Genomic DNA, 24,592 nt, shown 5'->3' with positions numbered 1-24,592 from the left:
TTGCATGTGGGTGTAAGCAGATAATAAGCTTCCCTTAATTTTTACTTTTTTTGAGATTTGTGATGGACATCCATTTTACAGCAAAGTACTGCTTAAGGGGAGAAATTAATTGCATTAATACAAACAAGGCCAGGTAGCACATTCTGGAGGCTTGAATTCAAAATCAGAAACTTTTGAATTTGTAGCCCCTTTTCTTATTTGTCAGCCTTATGGAAAAGGCTGACAAATTGTAAATTTTTTTTATTATTTAATTTGTAAATTAAATTTTCATTGTAAAGAAGACATTTTTATCTCTGTTGATATTTTATAGATGAGTGCAGGACTTTGACACAAGAATCGTGTGACATTTCTCCAGTTCTCGCTCAAGCCATGGAAGCCTTACAAGATAGACCTGTTCTCTACAAGTAAGTTGGTGTTCATGACCATCTCTAACAGAAATTAGTATTTTTAGCCTATGAAACTTGTAGACTGCAATGATTTGCAGTACAAAGGACAGTGACAATTTAGTCTTCCATCAGATTTGAAAAAAAAAAAAAAAAAAAAAACATTCAAATTATCTAAAATTCAGAAGTTTCTTTGACATACTTTTGATATAGTAGATGTTGGACTTCTTCAAACTTTTTGCTTTATAAATAAAATGACAGACTTCTTGTTTATATCTGAATTTGTGCTGCTTCTCCTGTAGAGAATAAAAGCTATCCAAATGACAGGATCATCTCACTTAAGTTCCCAAAGTGAAAAAATTGATAAGCTCTAATTAGCTTTTGCTGAAGCACTTTTGATAGTGAGAACATTTTTAACGACTATACAAATCATAATCACAGAATCACAAAATTGTAGGGGCTGGAAGGGACCTCCAGAGATCACAGAGTCCAACCCCTACAAAAGCAGGCTCCCTGCAGCAGGCTGCACAGGTAGGCATCCAGGTGGGTCTTAAGTATCTCCAGAGGAGACTCGACAACCTCCCTGGGCAGCCTGTTCCAGTGCTCCATCACCCTTACTGTGAAGAAGCATTGGGAGCACATTGGTGCAGAACTTCCTGTTCTTCAGTTTATGGCCATTTCCCCTTGTCCTGTCCCTACAGACCTCTGAAAAGAGGTTGCCCATGTCTCTTTGACTCCTGAACTTAAGATACTTATAAATCAGATCTTCTCTGAGGAGAATGGAAGACAAGCTACTACACATGGGTCTTCAAAACATAGTGGGTATTTAGATATTTACTAATCCTCACTTGTTCAGTTTGTTGTTTAATGTAAATTAAATGGTAGTTTGTTGACAACCACGAGGTGGCACTCTAAGAACTATTTATATTGGAATGATGGTCTACCTGAGGATGTAGTTTTACCGTTAGCCCTGGTACGTTTAGCTTCTTTGATATTGAAGTTTTGTTTTGATTCTGTTCTTTACATGCATTGCAGACAGCTGATACATTACGCTGAAGCGAGGGGTTGGAGAGCCCTTTTTTTTTGCAGTTTGTCCTCTGAGCCTTTCCTCACAGCCACAAAGGATCATTCACAGCATTTCATAGGGTTCTTTATAAATATGTTTTGCATTTTCTGCAATAAATATTTTGTTAAATGGTGCTACTTTCAACTTCATAAAACTATAGTTTTGCTCTTTTAAACTGACTGAAAACAGCAAAAACTGAAGTATCTTCTGTATAAACCCACAGCTGTCTAGCTTAAAATGAATCTGCAATAGAGTCTTTATTTTTCTCCTAACTTTTTTCTTACAAAAAACTGTGTTTATAAGAAAATGTTACCAAAGTTAATAAATAAATAAATGAGATTATAGGACACTTTTTTTTCTCCTGGAACTGTAAAAAGATGGAACCATGTTTCACTCACCATAGATTTATCATTGTCAAAAGTGCAGTACTGATGCTTAGTGTTTTAAATCTAAAGATAACTTGAATATCTTTGTACATACTGACTCCAGAGCTTGAAATGTAAAAACTAGGTCATGGAAGAAAATAACTTCTAATTGCTGTAATTCATATGAGCTGAACCCAGCGTCCCTTCCAAATTACTGCCTCAGAATTTCATAAAAGTTGTGATTTGATTGGATAAAAGTAAGACAGAGAAGAACAGTTTGGAAACAAGACAACATAAATAAGTAAACAAGAATCTGTAATGTTAATTTTAAGGTGACAGATTGCACCTTGGATGGCCTTTTGGAAACTAAGTACAGATCTGAGAAATGTATTTCACTTTGCTTTTACTTCATATTTCTAACAAACATTGAAAACTGTTTAATAGATAATACATGGAGTCGTAGTTCAAAACAGTGTTCCTCTTCCATCATCCACCCTGGTTTCCAAAGCTTTTCTACTGCCTTCTTCCTTTCCCTCCCAAATGATTATTATTATTTTACTGGGTTTTTGAAAAACTGGAACAGGAACGAAAGACGTCTAAATGTTGTTTTCTTCCCCTAAAATAATACCAAATAGTGTGTTTCTAGTACAAGTAATTGCTACTAATTAATTTTTATGCATGTCGGATTTTAGGGCTGTAATCCCCTATTCTACTGAGACCAACATGAAAACGAGCTGTATTTTTCTTTTTTAACCAAAATTACCATTACTAACTGCTGAATTCAAATCAAACGGGTCTTACGATCTCACTGTTACATTATCCTGCTGTATTTGTAACAACAGCTGTTTATTAGAGGGGGGAAGCTTGGCTGCTTTTTCCTAACATCGGAGCTGCAGCACTGCTATTCATGGGCTGTGGGCAGTCAGTGGATTCTAGATTTCTCTTGTATTTAATTGCATGAATTTTGTAAGTAATGATTGATTAAGGGCTTATTTTATCAACAAAAAAACAAAAAACAAAAAGCATATTTTTACTCTCTGAGTAAGAAAGTACAGTGTATGTGGAACACTGAAAAAGAAATTTCAAGATTCTTCACTCTGCTCCTCCCTTTAATAGTAACTCAGATGAAAAAAAGAACAAAACTGAGTGATTCATTCAACTATTTATAGTATAAGAAAAATCTAATTGAACGTAACTTGAAACACGTATGACACAGTGTATTATTTTCCTTCCTTTGTATTCTGTCCTTCGTGTCTGTTTAATTGTGAGCACAGTACTTACTTAACTTCAGTCAGTGAGTAACATGCTTTCTATTATTATTATTTTATTTTTATATCTGTTCAGCTGCTGGGTGTCATGGGTAAGTGACACCAAGCCTACTCTTTGGCATTTCTTCTGTTATGTTGGGAAAATATGCTGTTGTCTTTGTTCTTTTTCCTCATTGTAGTATGTGGATCGTATTCAAAATACTCAAATTCTGTTTTTCAAAAAACTAATTGTTCTATTGCTTTCTAAAGTCCTGTTTTAACCAGATAAATCAAGGCTGTTAGCAGTGTTCGTTTCCCATCCATCAGCTGTCATTGTGCTTTCACCCCAACAGGAAAGTAGCCTTCTCCAAAAATGAGCTGTGTGTATCTTCTGGGTACCTTCTCTATTACCAGAATGCCATTTGAGATTCTGCAGTCTGAGTTACAATTATCCATGCTTTAAATATGTAACTTAGATTCATTTGATTGACATCAGACAACCAAGTGCAAATAACTTTGTCACTACTAATCATCTGGTGATCTGGAGGAATGAGGAGGCTTCGTGTTGTGGCAATGATTTGCTGCTTCTGTCATTCAGTTGTGAACCACATGTGAACAGGAGTCCCAGACCTATCAATACACACTTACTTGTGCAAAGATGGAAATGATTTTGCATTTATTTATTTGTGCGTGATAAGTGAAAGGAAGGGTCAAAGAAAAACCATCTGTAGTATTTGTTATGTAGCGACAATAATGTCAGGAAGTTTTGAATGCTGTATAGTAGAAGCATTGGTGCGAGTTTTTAGAACTACAGAAATGATGACTCGTATTAACTGTAAAAGGGAAGAGATTGAATGTGATATGGTGGACTATTCTCTTTTACCCATTTCCATGTTTTGATGCCAGGTACACTCTGGATGAGTTTGGAACAGCTCGAAGGAGTGCTGTCGTCCGTGGCTTTATAGATGCTCTCACCAGAGGAGGTCTGGGAGGTACTCCCCGCCCTATTGAAATGCACTCGCATGATCCTCTGAGGTACTGTACTGGGAGTGTATAAGGAATAATCCTTCTTTTGCCCATTCACACTTTGAATCCCTCACACCATAAACTCCTTTTTCACGCAGAAATTTTTGTCTTTATTCAGGTATGTAGGAGACATGCTGGCCTGGCTGCATCAAGCTACAGCTTCTGAAAAAGAACATCTTGAGGCTATATTAAAGCTTGTAACCATTGAAGGTAGTACTTGATTTCAAAACATATATTGAGAAGTGATAAGAAAGTAAGCTAAGAAGTGTGAATGGGCTTAAGTTTTGAGAGTTTTCATTTGCCTGGAATTAACATCAGAATAACATATTGTTGCTTTTTGTCAGAAGTCCTTAGTGAAAAAGAATACTTCAAATTGCATTCTTTTCATTTCACTATATTCACTATATTTACACTAAATTTACAAAGAGACATTTTGGACTGTAGCTGTGAGTTCAAAATTGTCCACAAGATGTAAGTATATCTTTAAACACATTATCACAAGGTTATTTTTTGAGAATTGTTATTCCTTTCTCTGTTCCTTCTATGCTACAAACAAGGGAATTTTCATCTGTCAAGTAATGGGTTTCTGAAGGACACAGTAGGCCACTGTAGATTCAGCTTTATGATGACAAGTATCTCATTTATTAATGGAACTGTAGATTCTCATGCAGATTTTTCAGCAGTTTTTCTCTCTTTTAAATATGTTGAGCCATGCTTTTGAGAACTTTTTTCAGTAGAAGCTGTAATGTGATTGGCCTCTACAGCTTCAGCCAGACTTACTAAACGGGGGCCAAACTTACACATGGGGGCCAACAAAGCCTGGAAGGTGCAGCTGTCAACTATTCCTCTGCATCTCTGGAAAAAATTCCAATAATGAGAATGGTTGCAGGATAAGATCTATAAGATGAAGCAGTATTTAACTGGAGACCACTGAATATAGAAAGAACTGTTAAGTGGGAAGTGCAGTTTTATGGTTCAGATTAAATAGATTGAGATTATATGCTTTATATAAAAACGGACACTAATCTCGTGCTAATGAGTGTGTACAGTGTGTGTGGTACTGAGAGGTTTGAGGTGAATGATCAATATTATTGTGCAGTCTTCAGGTTGCACAGGCTGCAGCAGAAGTTAAGTTAGTTTAACTTGTCCATTTAAAAGTGGACATCTTGTTGGTTTGTGATTATAATGAGAGTGATTTTCTTTCCAGAAGACTTGTCTTCCTAGCAAAAGTTAGCTCTGATATAGGTGTTTCTGGAGACTCTTGATCAAAACTCTTTTGTTTTTCCCTATTTCCTGTAGAGGGAGACTGAGCAGCTAGCATAGAATAGATGAGCAATTTTGAAGGTGAAATGTAGAGAAATACTGTCTCACCTATACTAGGTCAGTCAAATGTTTTATCTCTAGTTTCACTTTGAATAGCTTTTTGGAGGTGGAATTGTTTTTATTATTTTAAGTCAGGAGTCTCTGATTTCAGATCACTGTTAAGTCCTTCTATAAGCCATATATAATTTTAGGAGTGTGGAGAAGGTGTTGAGTCTCACTGACACAAAATTCTTCCCCCTCTCTTTATATAAGAAGAAAAAAAGGTAACATGTCTGTCTGTGGGTAGAAACAGATGTAGAGTTGGTCCCAGTAGATGAAGACCTGTGTGTACCATTTTGGAGAGCTGTTCACTATTTTGACTTTAGAGAGAATCCCTTGCCCATAACAAAGTACTCCTGAGTAACTTGAAAAGCTTTACAATTAGGAGCTTGCAAATATTAGCCTTTGAAAATTTATCTGGCCAGAAAAGCCATTCAAATATTAAGCACTGCAAAATTCAGAGTAGGTCAATGATTTTTGCATTGTACTGGACCTGAAAGGGATTTTGCATCTCTTAAGAGTTGTTTAATCTGTAATTCTTCCATGTCACTGTGACTTGCTAATAACTGCAACACTTATATAATCAATTGTGTTGGAAGATTTGCTTTTGCTCTTTGCTAAGTCTAAAATACTCTAATTAGATCTGAAAGTGTATGTGATGGCACAAGCATACGATATACCAAAATTGTAATTCTATGTTCCGTGCTATTTGAACTTGTATATTTTTTGCAGCTAAAATTTCATACCCAAGAACTTGTTAATGAGTCAGTCTGGTTTTGAAACATGATTGCAAAGATGTGCTTGTTATATTGATGAACTAGAAAAAGGTAGCTGTTCCTACCAAAGAAATGTGCAAATTATTAGGATGTGTTGGGGAGTTAACTGTGACATAACAGGCCATGAACCTTGTGGTTTGTAGTCTTGCTTTCTTGTTTAGTATCGATACATAAATATATAAACATGTTTTTATGACGGTACCAATTTAGAATGTTGAAGTTCTTAGCCATGACTTCCAAACTGAGTTTGTTTTTCGCTTATGTGGTTTTTCACCTGTCTTGATGTAAAGAGACACTGTCACATGTCTTTTATCTTCTATGATTTCTTTCTTGGAGAGGTAATCTCTTTTAGTGTGAAACAAGATCTGTAAAATACAGCTTCAGGTCGCCTGATTTTTATCACAGTCAGTTTGTTTACTGTTCATTGCATGGGTCCCATCTGAAGATGAACTCCTGTTGACAAGTTTTAAATTAGAATTAAACTATTGCTGTCTCCATAAATCTATTCCGAGTTGTTACTGAAGTGAGAGCTTGAAGATCTGTTGCTTTCAGTTTGATTGATTTATGACAGTGCTGGTTGCCATGCAACAATTAATTTTGCGTTTCATGATAAGACAGGGCAATATTCTCTTTCATATTTAGTTTGTTCTCTGATAGATTAGTTTTCAACTGCTGCTGGGGAGGAAGCACTTGCTAATGCTGTGGTACAGTACAGTGTGAAGGTACATATGTGATGTAAGTTGTAACAATGCCATGAGCACGTCACTGTCAGACATGTATATTTGCAGTTCAGGCCTTTCATAATGGTAGGTACCGGTGCTCCTTAAGCATCTCAGTCCCATCTCCCTTCCCCCCTCCACCATTTTTTCTTTAGTTTCAAGAAGTACTGATGCTGAGCATCACTGTGACTGTTTCTGGCTAAAACATTTTTCTTCCCTTTGTTCCTTCTCTCTGAAATCCCCAGGCACTGTGTTGTGCTAGGAAGAAATTGCGTAGCATAAGGTAATGAGTCTTCAGGACTGTTTTGTCATGCTCCTGTTTCCTAATGGTTAGATTTGGAGTTCAGTGGAGGTATAAACTAGTCTTGTGAAGAAAAGAACATGCCGTTCATAATGTTTTGGGGTTGTTTTTTTTATGGAGGAGTAGCTCTTACATTTGTTTATTTGTTTTATGGTCTTGAAGGAAAGAGAATTAAATTTGCATAATCTTAACATGTGCTTCCATTCACTGTAGGTGTGGAAGAAAATATTCAAGAAGTAGTTGGGCATATCACAGAAGGCGTTTGCAGGCCTCTAAAGGTATTGTATCTTATTTTTCTTAGTACTCTAAATATATTGAAACAAAATCCGCTATTCTTTCTCAGAACATTTCTACAGTGTGTTGTCATTGTTCCTTGGTTAACACTAGATTCTCAACTTTGAAAATTATAATGCCTTTCAAAATTAAGGGTTCTATGGTTTGTGGGAATGTCATTAGTAGTCGAATTAGAAGTATTCATGCAGTGAGAGGTTCTAGGATACTAAATCTGTATCTTGATCTGTAGTAATATATCCGTGTCCAAATATCCTAATATGCAACACTGAAAATGGATATATGTATATATACTTCTGTACATGCTTGTGAATTGGAGATTAAAATACAGCTGAATGTTGAAATTAATGTTGTGCACTGAGCTTTGCAAGTAAGAGACAAAAATTATTCTTCATTTTTGGTCTCAAACATGGATGCAAAGGGAGCATAATCTTAGTTGCTTATCTCTGCGGCTGGCTCTGTCAAGAAGGCATTGCTGCACATTGTGCTCTGCTGAACAGCAGACAAATAACTTGGAGATTGGATGGTGGTCTGTTTGTAGCCCTTTCACACATAGGCACATGGGAGAATAGTGCAGTGATAAGTCACTGACTTTCACTGCTTCATGAGTGCCCAGAGCTTGACCTTGGGACAGCTTTTTATGAGTGAATTGAGACTGTGTGTACCATAGAGACAAGACATCAACTGTCCGAGTGTAAAGAAAGTCAGCACTGTTTTGGTCTGTGTAACCAATATCTCCTGGTTGAGATAAACAGTCAACATAGCTGCTTGTTAGTTATAAAAATATCTAGTTACATACTGGTGGCAGATATGTGATATCTCCTTTAAGTAAAGGAGAGATTAATTCAGGCAAAATATTGTCTTTTGGGAAAAATACCTAATGTTTTGAGTATTCCAAATTGCTGCATGAAGCTAAAGATCAGTAGTTATAGTTCAGGGATTCTGTAGCTACTCTTGTTCAGTGCTGAGGAGAATTCCAGTATGTACTGGTATTAATCCATAAAATGATCTCAGTATTTTGAAATTTTCAGTAACAAGTTGCAGCAAAAACCTACAGGTGAATATTGGGGGGTTATTTAATTTCATTTTATTTTTTTAAGATTTTTTTTTAAGAAACAGCTGCTTGTTTTCTACCCAGAGACTTGGCAACCCCAGAAATACTTTGGTTCAAGCACAAAATTATAGTTAAGTGAGCATTGTCTCTTGTTGACTCTTTTTTCCCATTTATTTCTTGAAAGTCAGCATCATATTATATGTAAAATGATAGAGGTTGTCTTTTAGAATGTATGACCTGAAGGATGTTTGCTTATTCTGCAGGTTAGGATTGAGCAGGTGATTGTCGCTGAGCCAGGAGCAGTTTTACTGTATAAGATTTCTAATCTTCTCAAGTTCTACCACCATACAATCAGGTATGCAAAACTACAAAGTATGTTAAGGATGTCTTTCATGTTATTGTAAGTATAATGATTAGAATAGCAGAAAGGGTTTTCTTGGCCTTAGTCTTCGTTGTGTACAGCACAGTCATGGAGAAATGTGCGTAATACCAAGCAAATGCCATTTGTCTGTTGTCACTCCTCTATTCGTATGAAGTGTGCTCTGGAATATAGCATTCGTTTGAAAAGTAAAGAAGGAATCTTTTATTACTTCTCTATCTGGATGCCAAGAGTTTGCTTAAAAAGCTACGGGAAGCATCTAAGGTGACAATCAGGAATCCCTTTGAAAAAATGCTGGAATTAAATTCTCTCTAGATACTCAGTTTTGGTTTTTTTTTTTCTTCTCTAAATAGCTGTGTTTCGATACCACTTTTTCTGATTGTGCACTTGCATTTTCCTGTTGAAGTGCATTGCTTTGCTCTGTATCTTGCTGTTCAAGGTTCACCAGTCATCTTTCAGCCTTTTAGGTGTCCCTAAGAACAATGAAACAGGAGAAGAATCAGAATCACTGTTGTTTGTAGATAGTGGCATTTGCAGTGGTTGACACTGGTTAGAAAGAGCAATAGCAGGAAAGTGTTCCTCCATAGCCATGTCCTGAAGTACTGAGAATTTGAGTCACTAGTGCTATGTCTTGAGCTTATGTTCAGTATTCAGGTATTGGACGCAATAGAATAAATGCTTCTTGGGCATCTACTGCTGCATTTAGATGCTGCAAGTGTGATGGCTCTGCAGGTCTCTGGTAGAACACTTAGAGGACTTTTTCTTCCATAATATTGAGGAAAACAATTTTTATTCCTATTCTTATTGTCAAAACAGCTGCAAGATTTTTTGCTGTCATTTTTCTATCTTCAAAGTCTGTTTCCCAGTAGTTACAAAGAAACTGAAAATGCGATGTTAAAATGGAAGGTCTGAGGCAGTCTTACCTGTTGCTTTTTCTCCTGCAAGTGATGTATTGTTTGAAGATCATTAAAGTACCGCCTGTCAGCTGAATAATTTCCACTGTATACAGGAAGTGTGCCTGAATGGTGAAAAGAAAATCCACTTGGACATATAACCCTCTAAATGCAACAAGATTCTGAAGATATCTGACATATTCCGAAGATCAAGCAAAAGGAATTAGCCATTTTTGTAGCTTAGAAATATTTTTACTTTAGACAAAAGTGCTAAACTATAGACTTTTAAGTATAGGTAGACTATACTTAAAAGTGTATAGGTAGACTGTACTTAAAAGTTATATCTGCTTAATGGTATGGTTATCTGTGCTTGTTCTCACAGTCATCTTAATATGTGTATCATGAAAGCCAGTGTGTCTGATCTTCCAATTCCTACATTTTCAGCTTTCAAATTGTATATGAATTGCTTTCTAAAGTATCTGACCTTGCCATGTAGTTAATCTCTATTTTGTTTTCAGTGCTATTGTAGGAAACAGTGCAGCCACACTATTGACAACAATAGAAGAAATGCATTTGTTGAGTAAGAAGATATTCTTTAACAGCTTGAGTCTTCATGCGAGTAAACTGATGGACAAGGTTGGTTTCAAAAGATTTGTTTCATGCAGCTTTCATATTTCCAATCACATGCTTTCATTTCCCTTTTATCTAGCGAGATTATTGGATGAATGGCTGTTTTAGACTTCAGTTTTTCCTGAAATTAATTTATTTTTTCTTGTTTCTTTGTGCTGGCTACAGAATTCCATAAAAAAGCCTGCATGTCTGTGTTTTAATTCTTGTATTACTGTTAGTAAATATGGCTAAAAATAGCATTATTAGCCACGTTTGTTTATAGAGCAGCAGAGCAGTTTACATAGTTGTAAAATCTATGACAAACAGAAAAATTAATTGTGAAATTTCCCTTAGTGCAGTAAAGCAGGGTCAGCTAATTGAGCTAGATAATTTGTATTGAAGCATCATCAGATCAGTAATTAATTACTCATGTGAATAATGCCTTTTTGAGGTTACGCAATAAATCCCAGAATGGCAGTCTGAGTGAAAGGAAAACTTGGCCTTTTCTGTCTTCTATAAAAGCCACAAATATCATTGCTGTTAGAAGCAGAATATACTTTTGTTAACTAGACAACTGTACCAAAGCCAGCACTGCTTCCCTGGTATCTTTTCTTCTCCTACTGTTTGCTTTGAACTTCGTTTCCGTGAACTTCTCATTGTTCAGTACCTGTAACAGTTCTTGTTAAGCTCTCCTTGCTGTATTCATATCAGGTTGCAATTGAGTTTCAGCTTTCTGAGGTCTGAGCAAGGTAAAAACAAACTATTAGACTGCATGTGTAGTCATTATGGGATGCCACTGTAATTCTCTTTAACTTCATAGGACCATTACAGTTGGAAAGGACCAGTATGGTCATATAGCCCAGCCATCAACCCATTGTCCAACTGTTGACCCATCATGTCAATCAATTTGTTGTATTGACAGGAATTTAGTTCCCCTTCCCTCGATTTCCAGTCTGGATGTGACTGGCTGTGGGCACTCCTTTTGTTTTATAAAGGGGTCAGATTTGGGTTTCATGACTTTAAATAATGGTGATTGTACTGCTGCCTTCAATTGCACTTTATTGCAAGTCGTTCAGAATAATGAACTGGCATACCAGCCTACCATGTGCTGTAAGAAGTACTGGCTTTTCTCATAAACACATCTTGTAAATTAAATCTGAAATCGACAATTTTACACTGCATATTTATACTCAAAAAATCTGTCCTCAGGATATGATGGAGGCCAAAGACTTAGAGACCTAAAGGTTGATTAGATGTTTAACATCTGGAATTAATTATGAATCTGTGCTTCAGGAGTTAACAACTAGCTAATGGTACACATGAGAAGAATTCTTACTGTACTGATGTGTAGCTCTTGTAACTGAAAGTTTGGGGCAGTCCTGTGAATCACCTGATGTTATTTTCCTTTGTGAGTGGACTACTGAATTGATAGAATGATGTCCTGTCTCTTTGTGACTAAAAATAGTTTTTCTTCCCCAAAAACAAATGCTAATAGGCTGAATTAAACCCACAGTAACTTTTGTTTTCATGGGATAAAGACCTTACTTTGACATAAATTAAATTATCCTGTTACTTTGTTTACTCTGTTAATACACAGCCAGTTTTTATGCCTTTTTGTATGCCTCCATGACTTTAGCAAAGGAAGCTGCAATCTTGTTGCATATTGAGGAATCTTTAAGTTGCTTTTTGTCATCCCTATCATTTTATATTCATCAGTTCATCAGTTGTTACTAATAACTTAGAAATAAGGAGCAAAAGTTTTGAATAGGGATCAGTTCTGCAGTATGTATTTCGTTTAGAGAGAATATAAGTGTTTTTGTATTTACTATTCATAGCTACTGAATTCCATAAGATTTAGTCATCATTACTGATGAATTTGTTACTTGATATGTTCCTTCAGCCCTGTGCAAATTCTATTGTGCTGTAGCGTGGGGACAATTGTCTAGATTAAACTGATGTGTTATTGTGTCTTGCTGTGGTATGTTTTTCTAGTATCTACAGTTTTATAGTTGATAGACAAGGGTAGTATTTAAGCAAAACTTGCTTTTAAATAGAAATATGTGCAGACTTCTTAGACAAAGCAGGTTTTACTTTGTAGACAAAGCAGGTTTCATGAAGCATGCTAACTCCTCAAGACCCTTTCCTTTGAATGTATTGAAATGACAGGACAGAGATGTGTTTCTGTCCTCATTACCACAGAAAAACTAATTCCCTGGGTTATTGATTATGCTGGGAATAAAAGCGCCTTCAAACTGCCTGGCATTTTGTTTTTGACCCATGTTGGGAAACTGAGATTTCAGGCTGTTCTTTATAGGAGAAAAAAGCAGCTTCGTGTATACATCTATTTTTAAGAAAGAATCCCATATTGCATAAGTATTTCCACAGGCACAAAACTGTATGGAATCTTAAAGGCAGTCTTAGATCAGGATTCTCCCTCTTTGGTTGTCAAATCATCAATGTAGATGATACAGGGAAATCCCTAGTTACTTCAGAGTGCCTGCTGACTTCCTCAGAAGCATTTTCCTATGAACGTATTTTTTAATTACATCAGAAAACCTCAAGCATTTTGGTTATAATCTGAAAATAATGTAGTCAGCAGTTCTCACTACTTCACCTTCTTTGTTCTGAGAATCTCTGTTTATCGTGTTTTCATTCACACTTCTCAGGTGGCTCCGTAGGATCTGAAGCCTATAGAATAGATACATTCATCTTACTGCCTGAATGTAAGTTCATTTTTATCAAAAGAAAGGCAGAACATGAGGAAGTCTCTTTGGCTTCTGTTCTTGAAAGCTGCCCTGAATCCTGGTGACAGTCCTTCCAAAGGTACTTAGTTGTCAAGGTTTAAAGTATCGCTCACAGCTTTGAGATTCTCAGGTTGTCATAGAGCTCGATGCTGGTGTCGTACGGAGTCTGTGCACCCATCAGCTCTCTGTCACACTGAAAGTTAGCGCACCAGCTTTTACTACAAACACTGCATCTCCCTTGCATTGCTTTATGGGCTTTCATCTTTCAGAAGTATTCGGCAGTGCTTTCTAGCTCTGCTAACAAAGTGGCTAGTTTCTGGCTAAGAAGACCTTTGTTGTTCAACCCGAATGGGGTTTTGCTTGTATTAGTGTCCCTAATCTTATTGGTATTTGTTTCTTTATAGCTTTTTTGGACAACTGTGCTAGGGAATGGGTTTGAACCATAGTTCACTCCTTAGTATTTCCTTCAACTGATAAACACTCATAAAACAAATGCTTAGGGATTTAGAGTTCTTTTTGTGTTACTCACTGGATCTAATTAAAAACAACCTGATTCAGATTAACATTTTACTCATGATGATAAATCCAGAAGAAAATACTAAATTGGAACTATCAGAAAACAGAAACTGTGTCAGGGAAACGGGAAGCAAGTGGATGACGGTCCATCTACTGAAGTACTAAAGTAGATGGACTGTCATCTCACATTGGGAGAACTGGTATTTAGAATCACAAGAATCATAGAATCACAAGGTTGGAAAGGACCTATAAGATCATCTAGTGCAACCATCCTCCCTTTACCATACTTACAGAAAGACCCCTAAACCATATCTCCTAGCTCCCTATCCAGATGTGTCTTGAACACTGCCAGTGATGGCGAATCCTCCACCTCCCTGGGCAGGCTATTCCAGTATACTGGTGAGGCATTTTAATCATCCCATTGCACCAGGATGTTTTATTAGAGCAGCTAATTTATAAGAGAATCTTCAAGCACGTCTTTCCTTACTTTCTCATTTTGATAAATGAGAACAATTATTAAATGTTAATTAATGTTAATATTAAATGATAATTTAAAACACCATAATGAATAGAATAAAAGGTATCATAAGGGTACTAAAGTGAGTTAACCTGTCAGGTGCTATCTGAAGAAGATGATTAGTAGAGTAGCCAAAGGAGTTTGTGTTACTCAATGCTCTTCTTTTTATAGAATAGATACATTCATCTTACTGCCTGAATGTAAGTTAATTTTTATCCAAAGAAAGGCAGAACATGAGGAAGTCTTTTTGGCTTCTGTTCTTCTTGAAAGCTGCCCTGAATCCTGGTGATGTATGCAAATTAAATGTTATGTTTCCATAATCTGTTAAGTTTGTCAGTGGAAAAGGTATTAAAACATTGCACTGGAATAACTGTGAACTTCTCCCCCATAATCTGGTTTCCATCAGAATGAAACCTTTTAGTTTTCTGGGAAACCAGCTGTGGGACAGTTGAAACGAGATAGTTTTTTGTTGTGGTCTGAGTGGTGTTGTGGTCTGAAAGAATCCATTTGAAGAGAGCAAAGCTAACAAGAATTTTTTTTGTTATCTGTACTTCCCAGTTAACTGAAGACAGTTGAGAAGAAAAGCATCCCATCCTTTACTTTGGAATCTGTGGTGATCTCTGTAGGTTCCTAACAGGGCTCAGAACTTAGGACAGCTGTTAACTTCATGTGTTTCAGTCTGTGTGTGTCACCTCTTACCCTGTTACTGGACACCACTGAAAAGAGCCTTGGCTCCTTTATTCCTCCAATTAAGTATTTACAGATTTTGATAACATCCCCCTGAGCCACCTCTTCTCAGGACTTCAACAGACCCAGCTCACTCAGCCCCTCCTTGTATGAGGTATTCCAGAGCCTGCATGGTCTTTGTAGGCCTTCATTGGGTTTGCTCCAGTGAGTCCATGTCCTTCTGTGCTGGCAACTACCTAGTTCAGGTAGTGAAGTATATAAGTCATTCTGATAGTGTTACCCACAGTAGGAGATTGTAGGTGTGCATATGAGCTACTAACAATGCTGCTCTCCTGGATGTCTCTATCAATACTTAATAGAATTAACTGAAGTTAATATAAACAAATATTATACAAGATTATTTATTTAGTAATCATCTCCCTCTGAATAGCCCTTCAGAATGTGCTTTTCAGAGCTAAAAAGCTTAAATGAAGCCACAACCTTTTATGCTAAACCTGTTTTCAGAGAACAGATTTCTCTTTTTATGTATTAGAGTTTAAAAAATGAAATTTTCTTTGCATGGATGACTGGGCTAGTTTTGGTGTGACTGAACTGCTAGGTAGAGCTGATGAGAGCCTCGATATTATTGGCATACATTTTGAGAAGTTTTTAGCTAGCTCCTGTCTATCTTGTGTGTGAACCAATTGCTTCACCGGCCGAATTCAGCAAATCGCTTTCCCTCTAACTGGCATCATTGGTAATAATTTTTATAAAACACTTATGCCATCGCTTTTTTAATTTAAATTAGGATGGCAGTTTAGCTTTCAAAAATTAATGTCAGTAACTGTTTTAAAATTTTCTTTTTTAACTGAAAAAAAACAACACGTATAATCATGCAACTATTTAGAATGAATATAGCAGTGCATTAATTTTCCCTGACTTTACTAATAATTCTACCTCTGAAGTAGTCAGGAATTTAAGCTGGCTCAAATACAATTCAAAGATCTTAACCTCTTTCCTTGTAATGTTTTCTTCCCCAGTAATGTTGTCCACTATATTCTAGATAGGAACAAGGAACTTAAAAAGAACAGGTTAAATGAAAGTTGAAGCTAATTTAGAGGCTTCTGGCCATCATCTACTTGAAGGGACAAAAATTCTGTAATTGCGTAAAGAAGCCTGAAATTATCATTGCCATGATCTGTATCTGTATTGAATGTGAAAGCCCTATCAGACTCTGGTCTCAAATTAATGACAAAATATCCCTGAACACGGTCCATTTCAGGTCTGAGAACAGTGTGTTCAGGGCACGATCAATACCCCTAATATAACAAGAATAAACAAGAAGAAAGTCACTCATTGCTGTAAATTTCAGTAGACTTTGCTACTAATCAGCACCGAATAGTAAGTGCTTCTTTCCAAATTGCTGTTACTTCATTGCTAGGAGAGTATCTGTTTAAATTTTTCAACTGTTTATGCTGAACAACAACTGTTCTTTGAATTGACTATATTATCTCTTGGAAAATGAGTGCAGAGAAACACTTCATGTTCAGAAGGATCCAAAAGTGTTCTTGTTTGATCTGTTTTAGCAACAGATATGGAGCATCTTGGCTGTGCCTAGGGGACCATCCAGAGCTACCTTATATTCTTACTGAGCAGAAGTCTTAAGAGATTTGAAGACACAGCCTATTTCTGCTGCAGCTGCACACCTTGAGTGAGACACAGAGACTAGTCCCAGATTAAGCTGAACTTAGTTCTCCCTACATCCTTCTGGAAAGAGATTATGCTGTCAGGTGTTCACTAGCTGTGTTCTTAGGGTCTTCTTACTCCCATGTAGTCTAGACAGGCTTGTGTTTCCCTTTGAATAGGAAAGAGACAGGAAAGAGCAATTGGTATTTACCTGTTAGAGTACGTGAGCTTTAAAATGTTGTAGAATATTAACCTATTTCATGTTCTCCAGCTTTTAATAATCTTCCTCAGAAAGCGTGTTCTTTATGGTTTTAAAATATCTGTGATTCTCATATCTCTCTTACCTTTGAGATAGGTTTCCAATCCAGAACTCACACTATTTTTTTTTCAATTTATATAGGTGTACTTGAGCTTATGTGCAAGTCATTTGTACACTGATAATTTAAGACACAAACTTAAAAGGCATTAAGACTGTTGCAGCTATGTCTGCTGCTGCCTGTGGCAGCACTCTTACCAGCCTCTTAAAGTTCTTCTGCGTGGCGACGTGTAATTTTGCTGTTAGGTGGTTGCATTTGTGCCACCAGGTTTGATGAAGTTTGCTGTAAATGGCATTTATAAGCAAAAAAAAAAAACAAAAAACCGCCAACAAAAACAGATTATCTTGTTCCTTAGGTTGAACTCCCACCTCCTGATCTCGGCCCAAGCTCTGCACTAAATCAGACACTTAATTTGCTACGAGAGGTTCTGGCATCTCACGACTCATCTGTTGTTCCACTGGATGCCCGTCAGGCTGACTTTGTGCAGGTACAAGGGAGCTCTGAGAGAAGTGGGGGGAAAGAAAGTAAATTCAGGTTTGTCTTGGTCCATTAATCTTTTTCTTCTGGTCCTATTTTGGAACCTTCTTCCAAACTCAAGTTTTCAGTGTGAATAAGATGGTGACTAACTAAGTGGATAATTACAGTACAGTATGGAGTGCTACTCTTAGCACAGTGTCTATATTCTGTTATCCAATTACTACTCCATTAAGTAAATACTCCATCAAGATTGCACAATTGCCAATTATCCTATCTGGGTTACTCCTCCTCCTGCTAGGTTAGAATCTGTTCTCAGGTTTTTGTACTTTTCCCATCACTATGGTAGCTGATCTCCTGCTGACAAATCCAGTAGAAAACTGCTTTCACAGTTGGAAACTCTCATTTTCCTTTGTTCTGCTTTGGAGAATAAATACATGATAGAGACAGAATGAGCTTAGAAGCCTCATGTGACATGATTTCCTTCCTCTCCTCCCTCTTTCCTTTGTGTTTTCTATTTTAGGTTCTGTCGTGTGTGTTAGATCCATTGTTACAGATGTGTACTATGTCTGCTAGTAATTTGGGCACAGCTGACATGGCAACCTTCATGGTAAATTCACTTTACATGATGAAGACGACTTTGGCTCTCTTTGAATTCACTGACAAACGTCTGGAAATGTTACAGTTTCAGGTGAGCCATGGTAGCCCAGATGAAAATAAACTCACTACTGTTTTTGTTTTGTTTTGCAGACTATGAGTGGTGATGTGAACATAGTTGTCCTTAAAAATGTTGGGTTTTGATCAGTTCTAAAGGAAATGGGCTCTTATTATAAGCCTTTATTTCAAACATACAAAAAATATTGGGAAAGTTTTATTTTAGTTGCAGATAAACCCATATCAATGAAAACTTTCATTTTCTGAGTCATTCTCATTATTCTAGTTTGCTTGCAAACTTGTGTGAATTGAAGCAAATAGAATTTGAAAGCTGAATTGTGAGCTGGCTGTGTTTCATCCTATGGGGTGTTAGTACAGTATACGTGAGGTCATTACTTCAGTGCTTCTTTTTACCCTTCCGTTCCCATCTGTTCAGTTTCACCTGATGTGGCAGGTTAGTAGTTTGTATTTGGTACCATTTCAAAATGGAAATGTGGTTTATAAATGGTTTGCTTGGGAAAAAACGTAGGCGTTGCCCATTTATAGTAATGCTACATAATAATCTCTGCAGTGCCTCTCAGGAGAGTTTTTGGAGCTTGAAGACTTAGGGGGAAAAAAATAAAAGTATCAACTTCTTATTTGAAAGCATCAGTGAAGATTGGCTGTGAGCCATTTCCCCCTTTCTACTTCTAATTAGAATTTCTAGCATCTTTTAGCTGGGAAACAAACAGAAAACCTCACCAAACTGTCTGGGGCATTTTGAACTTCCATTATCAGAGCTTCACAGTAAATGTTGCAATTGATTTATTCTTAAAAAAAGCAGTCGAACTGAAGGTTATGCATTTAATGCCAATTGCTTTCTTCAAGTGTTCTACGAATACAGAAATAGACTGGAAAAGAAAACCTTTAAGATTATACATAAGTAGATTATCAAAGTGAGGGTAGAATGGCGTATTAAGTAAGAAACGTTTTTCATGGGAAAAAAGAACTCCTGAAGACGGTTAAAATCTCCAAATTGAAATATTAAGATTTCCCCCCTGATTTGTAAAAAGTGCATTTTTCTAAACAGTTTTAGAAAGTAACATGCTTTTAAATATCAAACTTAGAAGTCTTGTGTTTTACTAGAGTTTGATGTATTATGAATTTTAGATTTTCCTTAAGATTAGAAGTGAAATAAATACAGGGACAGTGATCTGTAAAATAGTGTTTAATCACAAATCTTCCCCATTTACTCAAAGGTGATTGCTTTTGCTGTGACTGGATTTATTGGTTAGCTTCTGTAATTAATTGTCTTTTGTTCTTTCAGTCAGCTCATTATAAACACGTGGCTATCAGTACTGAGTTTAGAAGCCTTACTGATTATGGGGGAAATGGTTTCAAGCTCAAGGAGTAGTTTTTGGTCAGATGTAAGGAAAAGTCTTTTATGCTGAGGGTGGCGAGGCACCAGAATAGGTTACCCAGTAATGTGGTTGCTGCCCTGTCCCTTAAGACTTTCAAGGTTGGATCAGGCCATGAGCACCCTGATGTAGCTGTGGTGTCCCTGTTCATTGCAGGAGAGTTGGACTAGATGGCCTTTAAAGATCCCTTCCAACTCTAAAGGTTCTACGACCCTATTCTATATTTTAGCTTCAATTTCTTTTTTCCTTTGAAAGACTGTCATTTTTGTGTAGTTTTTTATTGATAATAGTGCAACAGCTTTATGTTTTTTATAAGTTCTGATATTTTCAATAAGCTGAATGATTTTTATCACATATTTTCAAAGAACTGTAAGAGCTTTCATTTATTTTTATTTTTAGTGCTATTGAATTTACTAATACAAAAAAGTTGGGCTCTTCTGTAAAGAATTATCAATAATTTAGTTACTGGTTTCTCATAGTATAGAAGATGTAAATGGATGCGGTAATTATGCTCTATGTGTTTGTGTTTTTTTGTCTTGTTCATTAATTGTATTCCTTTTCTTATTTGTGTTTCTAGACATTTTAACTCCAGAGGTAGTTTTGTTTTATATTCTCATGCATATTTTCTAAATATCTTATGCTTGAAATTTCAGATTGAAGCTCATTTAGATACACTCATAAATGAACAAGCTTCCTACGTCCTAACCAGAGCTGGTCTGAGTTACATATATAACTCTGTGCAGCAGCACAAACCGGAACAGGTAAGATAATGTACTGGTTGTATTGAGAAGGTAGTGCGTACTGCCAACCAGAACAGCTTTGGCATTTTTCGTTTTGTAAATTAAGTATTGTGTGAATGCAAAAATTCTGTGGATTTTTCATACAGTGCCAGGACTATTAGACTAAGGTACCTTACAGGTACACATTTTCCTCGTGCTGTGTGTTAAGCAAGCTTAGCAGGTTTGGGATGCATCATTCCTTCTGGCTTGTCTGTGCAGATATGTTCTCAGAATAACTGTACAGGTAGCATAATATCCCTCTGAAATCATTAGAGTGGAGCTGGCTCTAAAACACAAGTAGTGAGTTTGTCTACCTCTTCCATACTACATAGGACATATTGGACCTACTGTGCATGTAACATTCACTTTTTCTTTTCCTACTGTGGTATCCATTTCCAGAGTAGATACCTTGCATGCATTAGACAACTACTGCTTTTCTTGGTGCTGTGAAAAAAATGTTAGATGAGCATAATAGTAATTTTAGATGAGTTTAATAGTAGCTTTTTGGCTTTATTCGCTGCTTTACCTATTCTAGAGCCAAGACGATCTGATTCTAAAAGTGAAAACATGGGATTTCTTGGAACAAGTTGAAAACTGACATTTGGGGCTCATGTCCTTTGTTTCTTTTGAACCACTATTCTTATCTGCCAGCTTTTATTATATCCCCTCTCCCCTTTACCTGTGATCTTTTGTGAAGGTGAAGAACAGTGATTACAGAAGAAAGTGGTACCATATTGGAGATTTCTGTTCTTTGTCTAGGCAGTATTATTATATAAAGTGCCCAAACTCAACAGACTATTTTAGAGAACCATTTTAAATGCAGAAATTAGTAACTCAGTTTGATTTCCTATTCATAAGCTTATCTCCTCTTCTAAAACCAATTTCAAATAGACCAGAGCAGATTGTTTAATGGAATGTGGATAGAATTTCCAGTAGTAATTTTCTTTCATATCTGTCCACTGGTTGACTGCAGGGGTGAGATTGTTACAAGATTCGTTAGAGGGTGAGACAGCATGTATGCATTGCAATGCCATGTAAACAGAAAGGTTATTGGGGAGCAGAGCTGAATTCAGCGTTGGCTGGGAACAAATGAAGAGGTGGAGATCTCTGTAATCCGCGAACACCAGGGCCATATGGACAGCTGCCAGTTGAGGTTTTATCCCAGACCTTGCAGAAGATTTTTTCAAGGTTTTATTGTCTAATGGCAAAAAGAGGAGAAAAGAACTTGAAAAAGGATATATGAAAAAGACAGTATTCCAAACTTTTAATCTAAGGGAGTGGTGGAGTACAAATGAACTGTTACCGCATTTGCAGCGCTGGTGTGGTGATTCAGTTTCCAAACATGTAATATCCTGTAGCAGGACTGAGTAACAATTTAGCACTGAACAGACTGTAGAATTTATTATTTCTTGTCTTTTTTTCTAACACTAGAGAGACTTCTCTTTATTATTATTATTTTTCCCCCTTAGGGTCCTCTTTCAAATTTGCCAAGTCTGGATTCCATGTCCCTGAAGGTAGCAATGGTAAGCATTTTCCAGTTTAATTTTGTGGTAGCGTTGCTGTGACCTGGGAAAGCATTCTGTTAATTTGTGTGATGTAGTAGATACTCATCTCACCAGCTACGCTGTTTTAGAGTAGCTGAATTACATGTCTGGGAATATTTTCTTCATTTGTAGTAATTTGACCACTTGAAGTAATAAATTCATAAATAATTTATGAACTGGTAGTATTAGAATATTAGTTTCTAAGTCTTGAGAAGCAGAATTTTACTTATAATAATGTTATCCCATGAGTCATCGTAAATTGCTAAAAGCAAATACTTAGCTCTAATTAGTTTTAATCACCAGAATTTATTTTTTGCTAGAACGCTTTGAAATATAGGTTCTGCTATCATTTATAATTTTAGACCTAAGGCTTTGATTTTATGCAAATAGTTCAGCTAAACTCAGAAGTTAAGTGCTGGGCATATGCCACAGTTATTTCTCTCTTTATATTTGTTTTATATAGTTATATATTTTTTTTAAGCTGGAAGTTAAATTATATTTTAAAACAGATTATCAGCTGATTCTTTGTGTATGTGAAGGCTATTTTGCATAGAGATTGCAATATCGCAGTTCAGTAGGCAATAACATATGATGTGTCACTCTTCTGGCTTAGCCAAGTTTAGCTTTATTCTGAAAGTTTAACCGTAAACAAGTCCTACTCATCCAGCAGTGCACGCACACCCCATGAAAACATCCTCATATAAATCCTGAGATCACACAGGGGCTTGAGTTTGTTGGAAGGGAAAGGCTCTATCTTTTTTGATTCAGGAAATGGGTCATTTTAAGACTGTTGAATCCCTCCTAGTGGTGTCAGTGTAGCCTCTTTTCCTCCATTCCAGTTCTAAACCAGTCAATTCCAAGCTGCTTGGAAGAGCAGAGCACTGGCGCAGAGCACTCAGTGGTTTCAGGACAAGGGAAAATGGTTTTAAGTTGAAAGAGGAAAGATTTAGGTTGGATGTCAGGGGGAAGTTCTTTACTATGAGAGTGGTGAGGTGCTGGCACAGGCTGCCCAGAGAGGCTGTGGATGCCCTGTTCCTGGAGGTGTTCAAGGCCAGGTTGGATGGGGCCCTGGGCAACCTGGTCTAGTGTTAAATGTGGAGGTTGGTGGCCCTGCCTATGGCAGGGGTTGGAGCTTGATGGTCCTTGAGGTCCCTTCTAACCCAGGCTATTCTGTGGTTCTGTGGTTTACTCAGATCAGCATGCATTCTTATCCGTATTCATGCATTTTGCATAAATATATTTAAATATTTAAAATATTTTTTACTTATCGTAGTCTTTTAGACCTGCAAGAAATTTAAGGACTGTGGCTTGGGGACCGTGTTTTTGAATTGAATCTGTATTAATGATTAATGGTTGTAAATAATAGTTTTACTATAGGTCCCTTCCAACCCCTACAATTCTGTGATTCTGTGAGGCACTACAGCTTTTCTAGGCTATTTCTTGATAAGTTTTTTAGGGATAAAGATGCTGCTGATGAGAATTTTCCAACTAGAATTTAACCATCTAATCACAGTTTTCCTTATCGCTTGGAAGAACAGAAGAACATGTCCATTATCTCTCATGGGTTCACCTGTGAGACCTAGCACCATCTTCACTTACACAGTAAATATTAGAAGACATCAGTAACATTCTTAGTGCTTTCTTCGCCAAATTAATAAAATCAAAGCACGTCGGTATTTTCCACTATGTTATTTGGGGGAGAAGTAAACCTGGAAGGAGTTAATGGAGCCTCAAGTAGGTTTCTTGGTCTTGTTTCTCCCAACTTAACTGCTCATTAGCTTATTAAGCAGCAGCTTCTTGGAAAATGTAAGAAAGTAACATGTTGTAACTTGGACAGAATAGATTTCTTTCTGGAGTTTACAGTGCTCCCTTTGCACTGAATAAGGCAGGCTTAATCTTCTTCCATGGTACATGCCTACATGCACTGTCTGCATAGAAATCTTGCATAGATATGGAAGCTACATTTTAATTTTTCTCCCTTCCACCCATACTCAAGAGTCAGCATCTTGACATTTTGGTGACACAGGTGCTGAGATTTGATGCTGTTGTAGACTATTAAGCTCTGCCTTAAATATTTGTATATTATGTTAGCTTCTATCTTAAATGTATAAAAAAAAGAAAATCATATCAAGTAAGAAGATGCCCCTTTAATGTAGCCACCTTTCAGAGATCTGTATTTTTATGTCTTCACATAACAACTTATTTCTGTTGATTTCATATTCTTTTTCGCACCCCTAGGCTCAGTTTGATCGCTATCTATCTGCTCCAGATAGTCTGTTGATGTCCCAGCTGAATTTCCTTCTGAGTGCCACTGTGAAGTAAGTATCTTAACTTTGAATTGGTGTTACGCCTGTATAGTAATCGGAAAGATGAATTTGATTAGGTTTTTGTGGATCGTGATATGAATTCAGGTTATCAGCTCTAATCACATTTGCATTGTACTTCAGGTCAATTTTGCTTTGACTCACCAGTTTTTGAAAAACAGGAATGTGTAATTTTGTAAATTTCTGAAGTACTCGCTCTTCATTTAACAGACGCCATCAAAATGAATTGCACTCATCTGCTCTAAACATGTTATGCTGTGTTGGCTTTTTTTTTGTCATTTTAGCTGTAAGTTGTTTTAGAACTATTTTGTAAGCATTCTGAAGGCAAATGAAATATTTAATTCTCTGCTCAAGATTTCTTTTACCCCCACTGCTCCATTAAGTCTAAAATTATCAAATGTGTTGTCTTTTCCTATTGGGTATTGACATTTTGTGCTATTGGATATTGCTCTAAGGTGACTTTTACATGGATTTCTTTTTTTGTTAGTGATTTTTTTTTCCTT

The 24,592-nt window shown here is 36.7% G+C and overlaps 1 protein-coding gene across 1 annotated transcript in view; it reads left to right on the top strand.

Annotated features, from left to right (window-relative positions):
- The window catches only part of COG6 (component of oligomeric golgi complex 6), a 47,799-nt gene that overhangs the window by 17,856 nt on the left and 5,351 nt on the right, over positions 1–24,592 (top strand). The window contains exons 8-18 of the mRNA XM_085554572.1: positions 311–404; positions 3,968–4,096; positions 4,206–4,297; positions 7,459–7,523; positions 8,854–8,945; positions 10,381–10,498; positions 17,273–17,404; positions 17,915–18,082; positions 20,096–20,203; positions 21,691–21,744; positions 24,004–24,083. Coding sequence (XP_085410698.1) covers positions 311–404; positions 3,968–4,096; positions 4,206–4,297; positions 7,459–7,523; positions 8,854–8,945; positions 10,381–10,498; positions 17,273–17,404; positions 17,915–18,082; positions 20,096–20,203; positions 21,691–21,744; positions 24,004–24,083 — 1,132 coding nt within the window. The remainder of the gene's footprint in view (positions 1–310; positions 405–3,967; positions 4,097–4,205; positions 4,298–7,458; positions 7,524–8,853; positions 8,946–10,380; positions 10,499–17,272; positions 17,405–17,914; positions 18,083–20,095; positions 20,204–21,690; positions 21,745–24,003; positions 24,084–24,592) is intronic.

This window comes from Coturnix japonica, chromosome 1 (genome assembly GCF_054131305.1).
Source record: "Coturnix japonica strain WE chromosome 1, WE-NBRP24, whole genome shotgun sequence".
NCBI lineage: Eukaryota > Metazoa > Chordata > Aves > Galliformes > Phasianidae > Coturnix > Coturnix japonica.
This window is presented reverse-complemented; position numbering and strand designations above follow the sequence as displayed.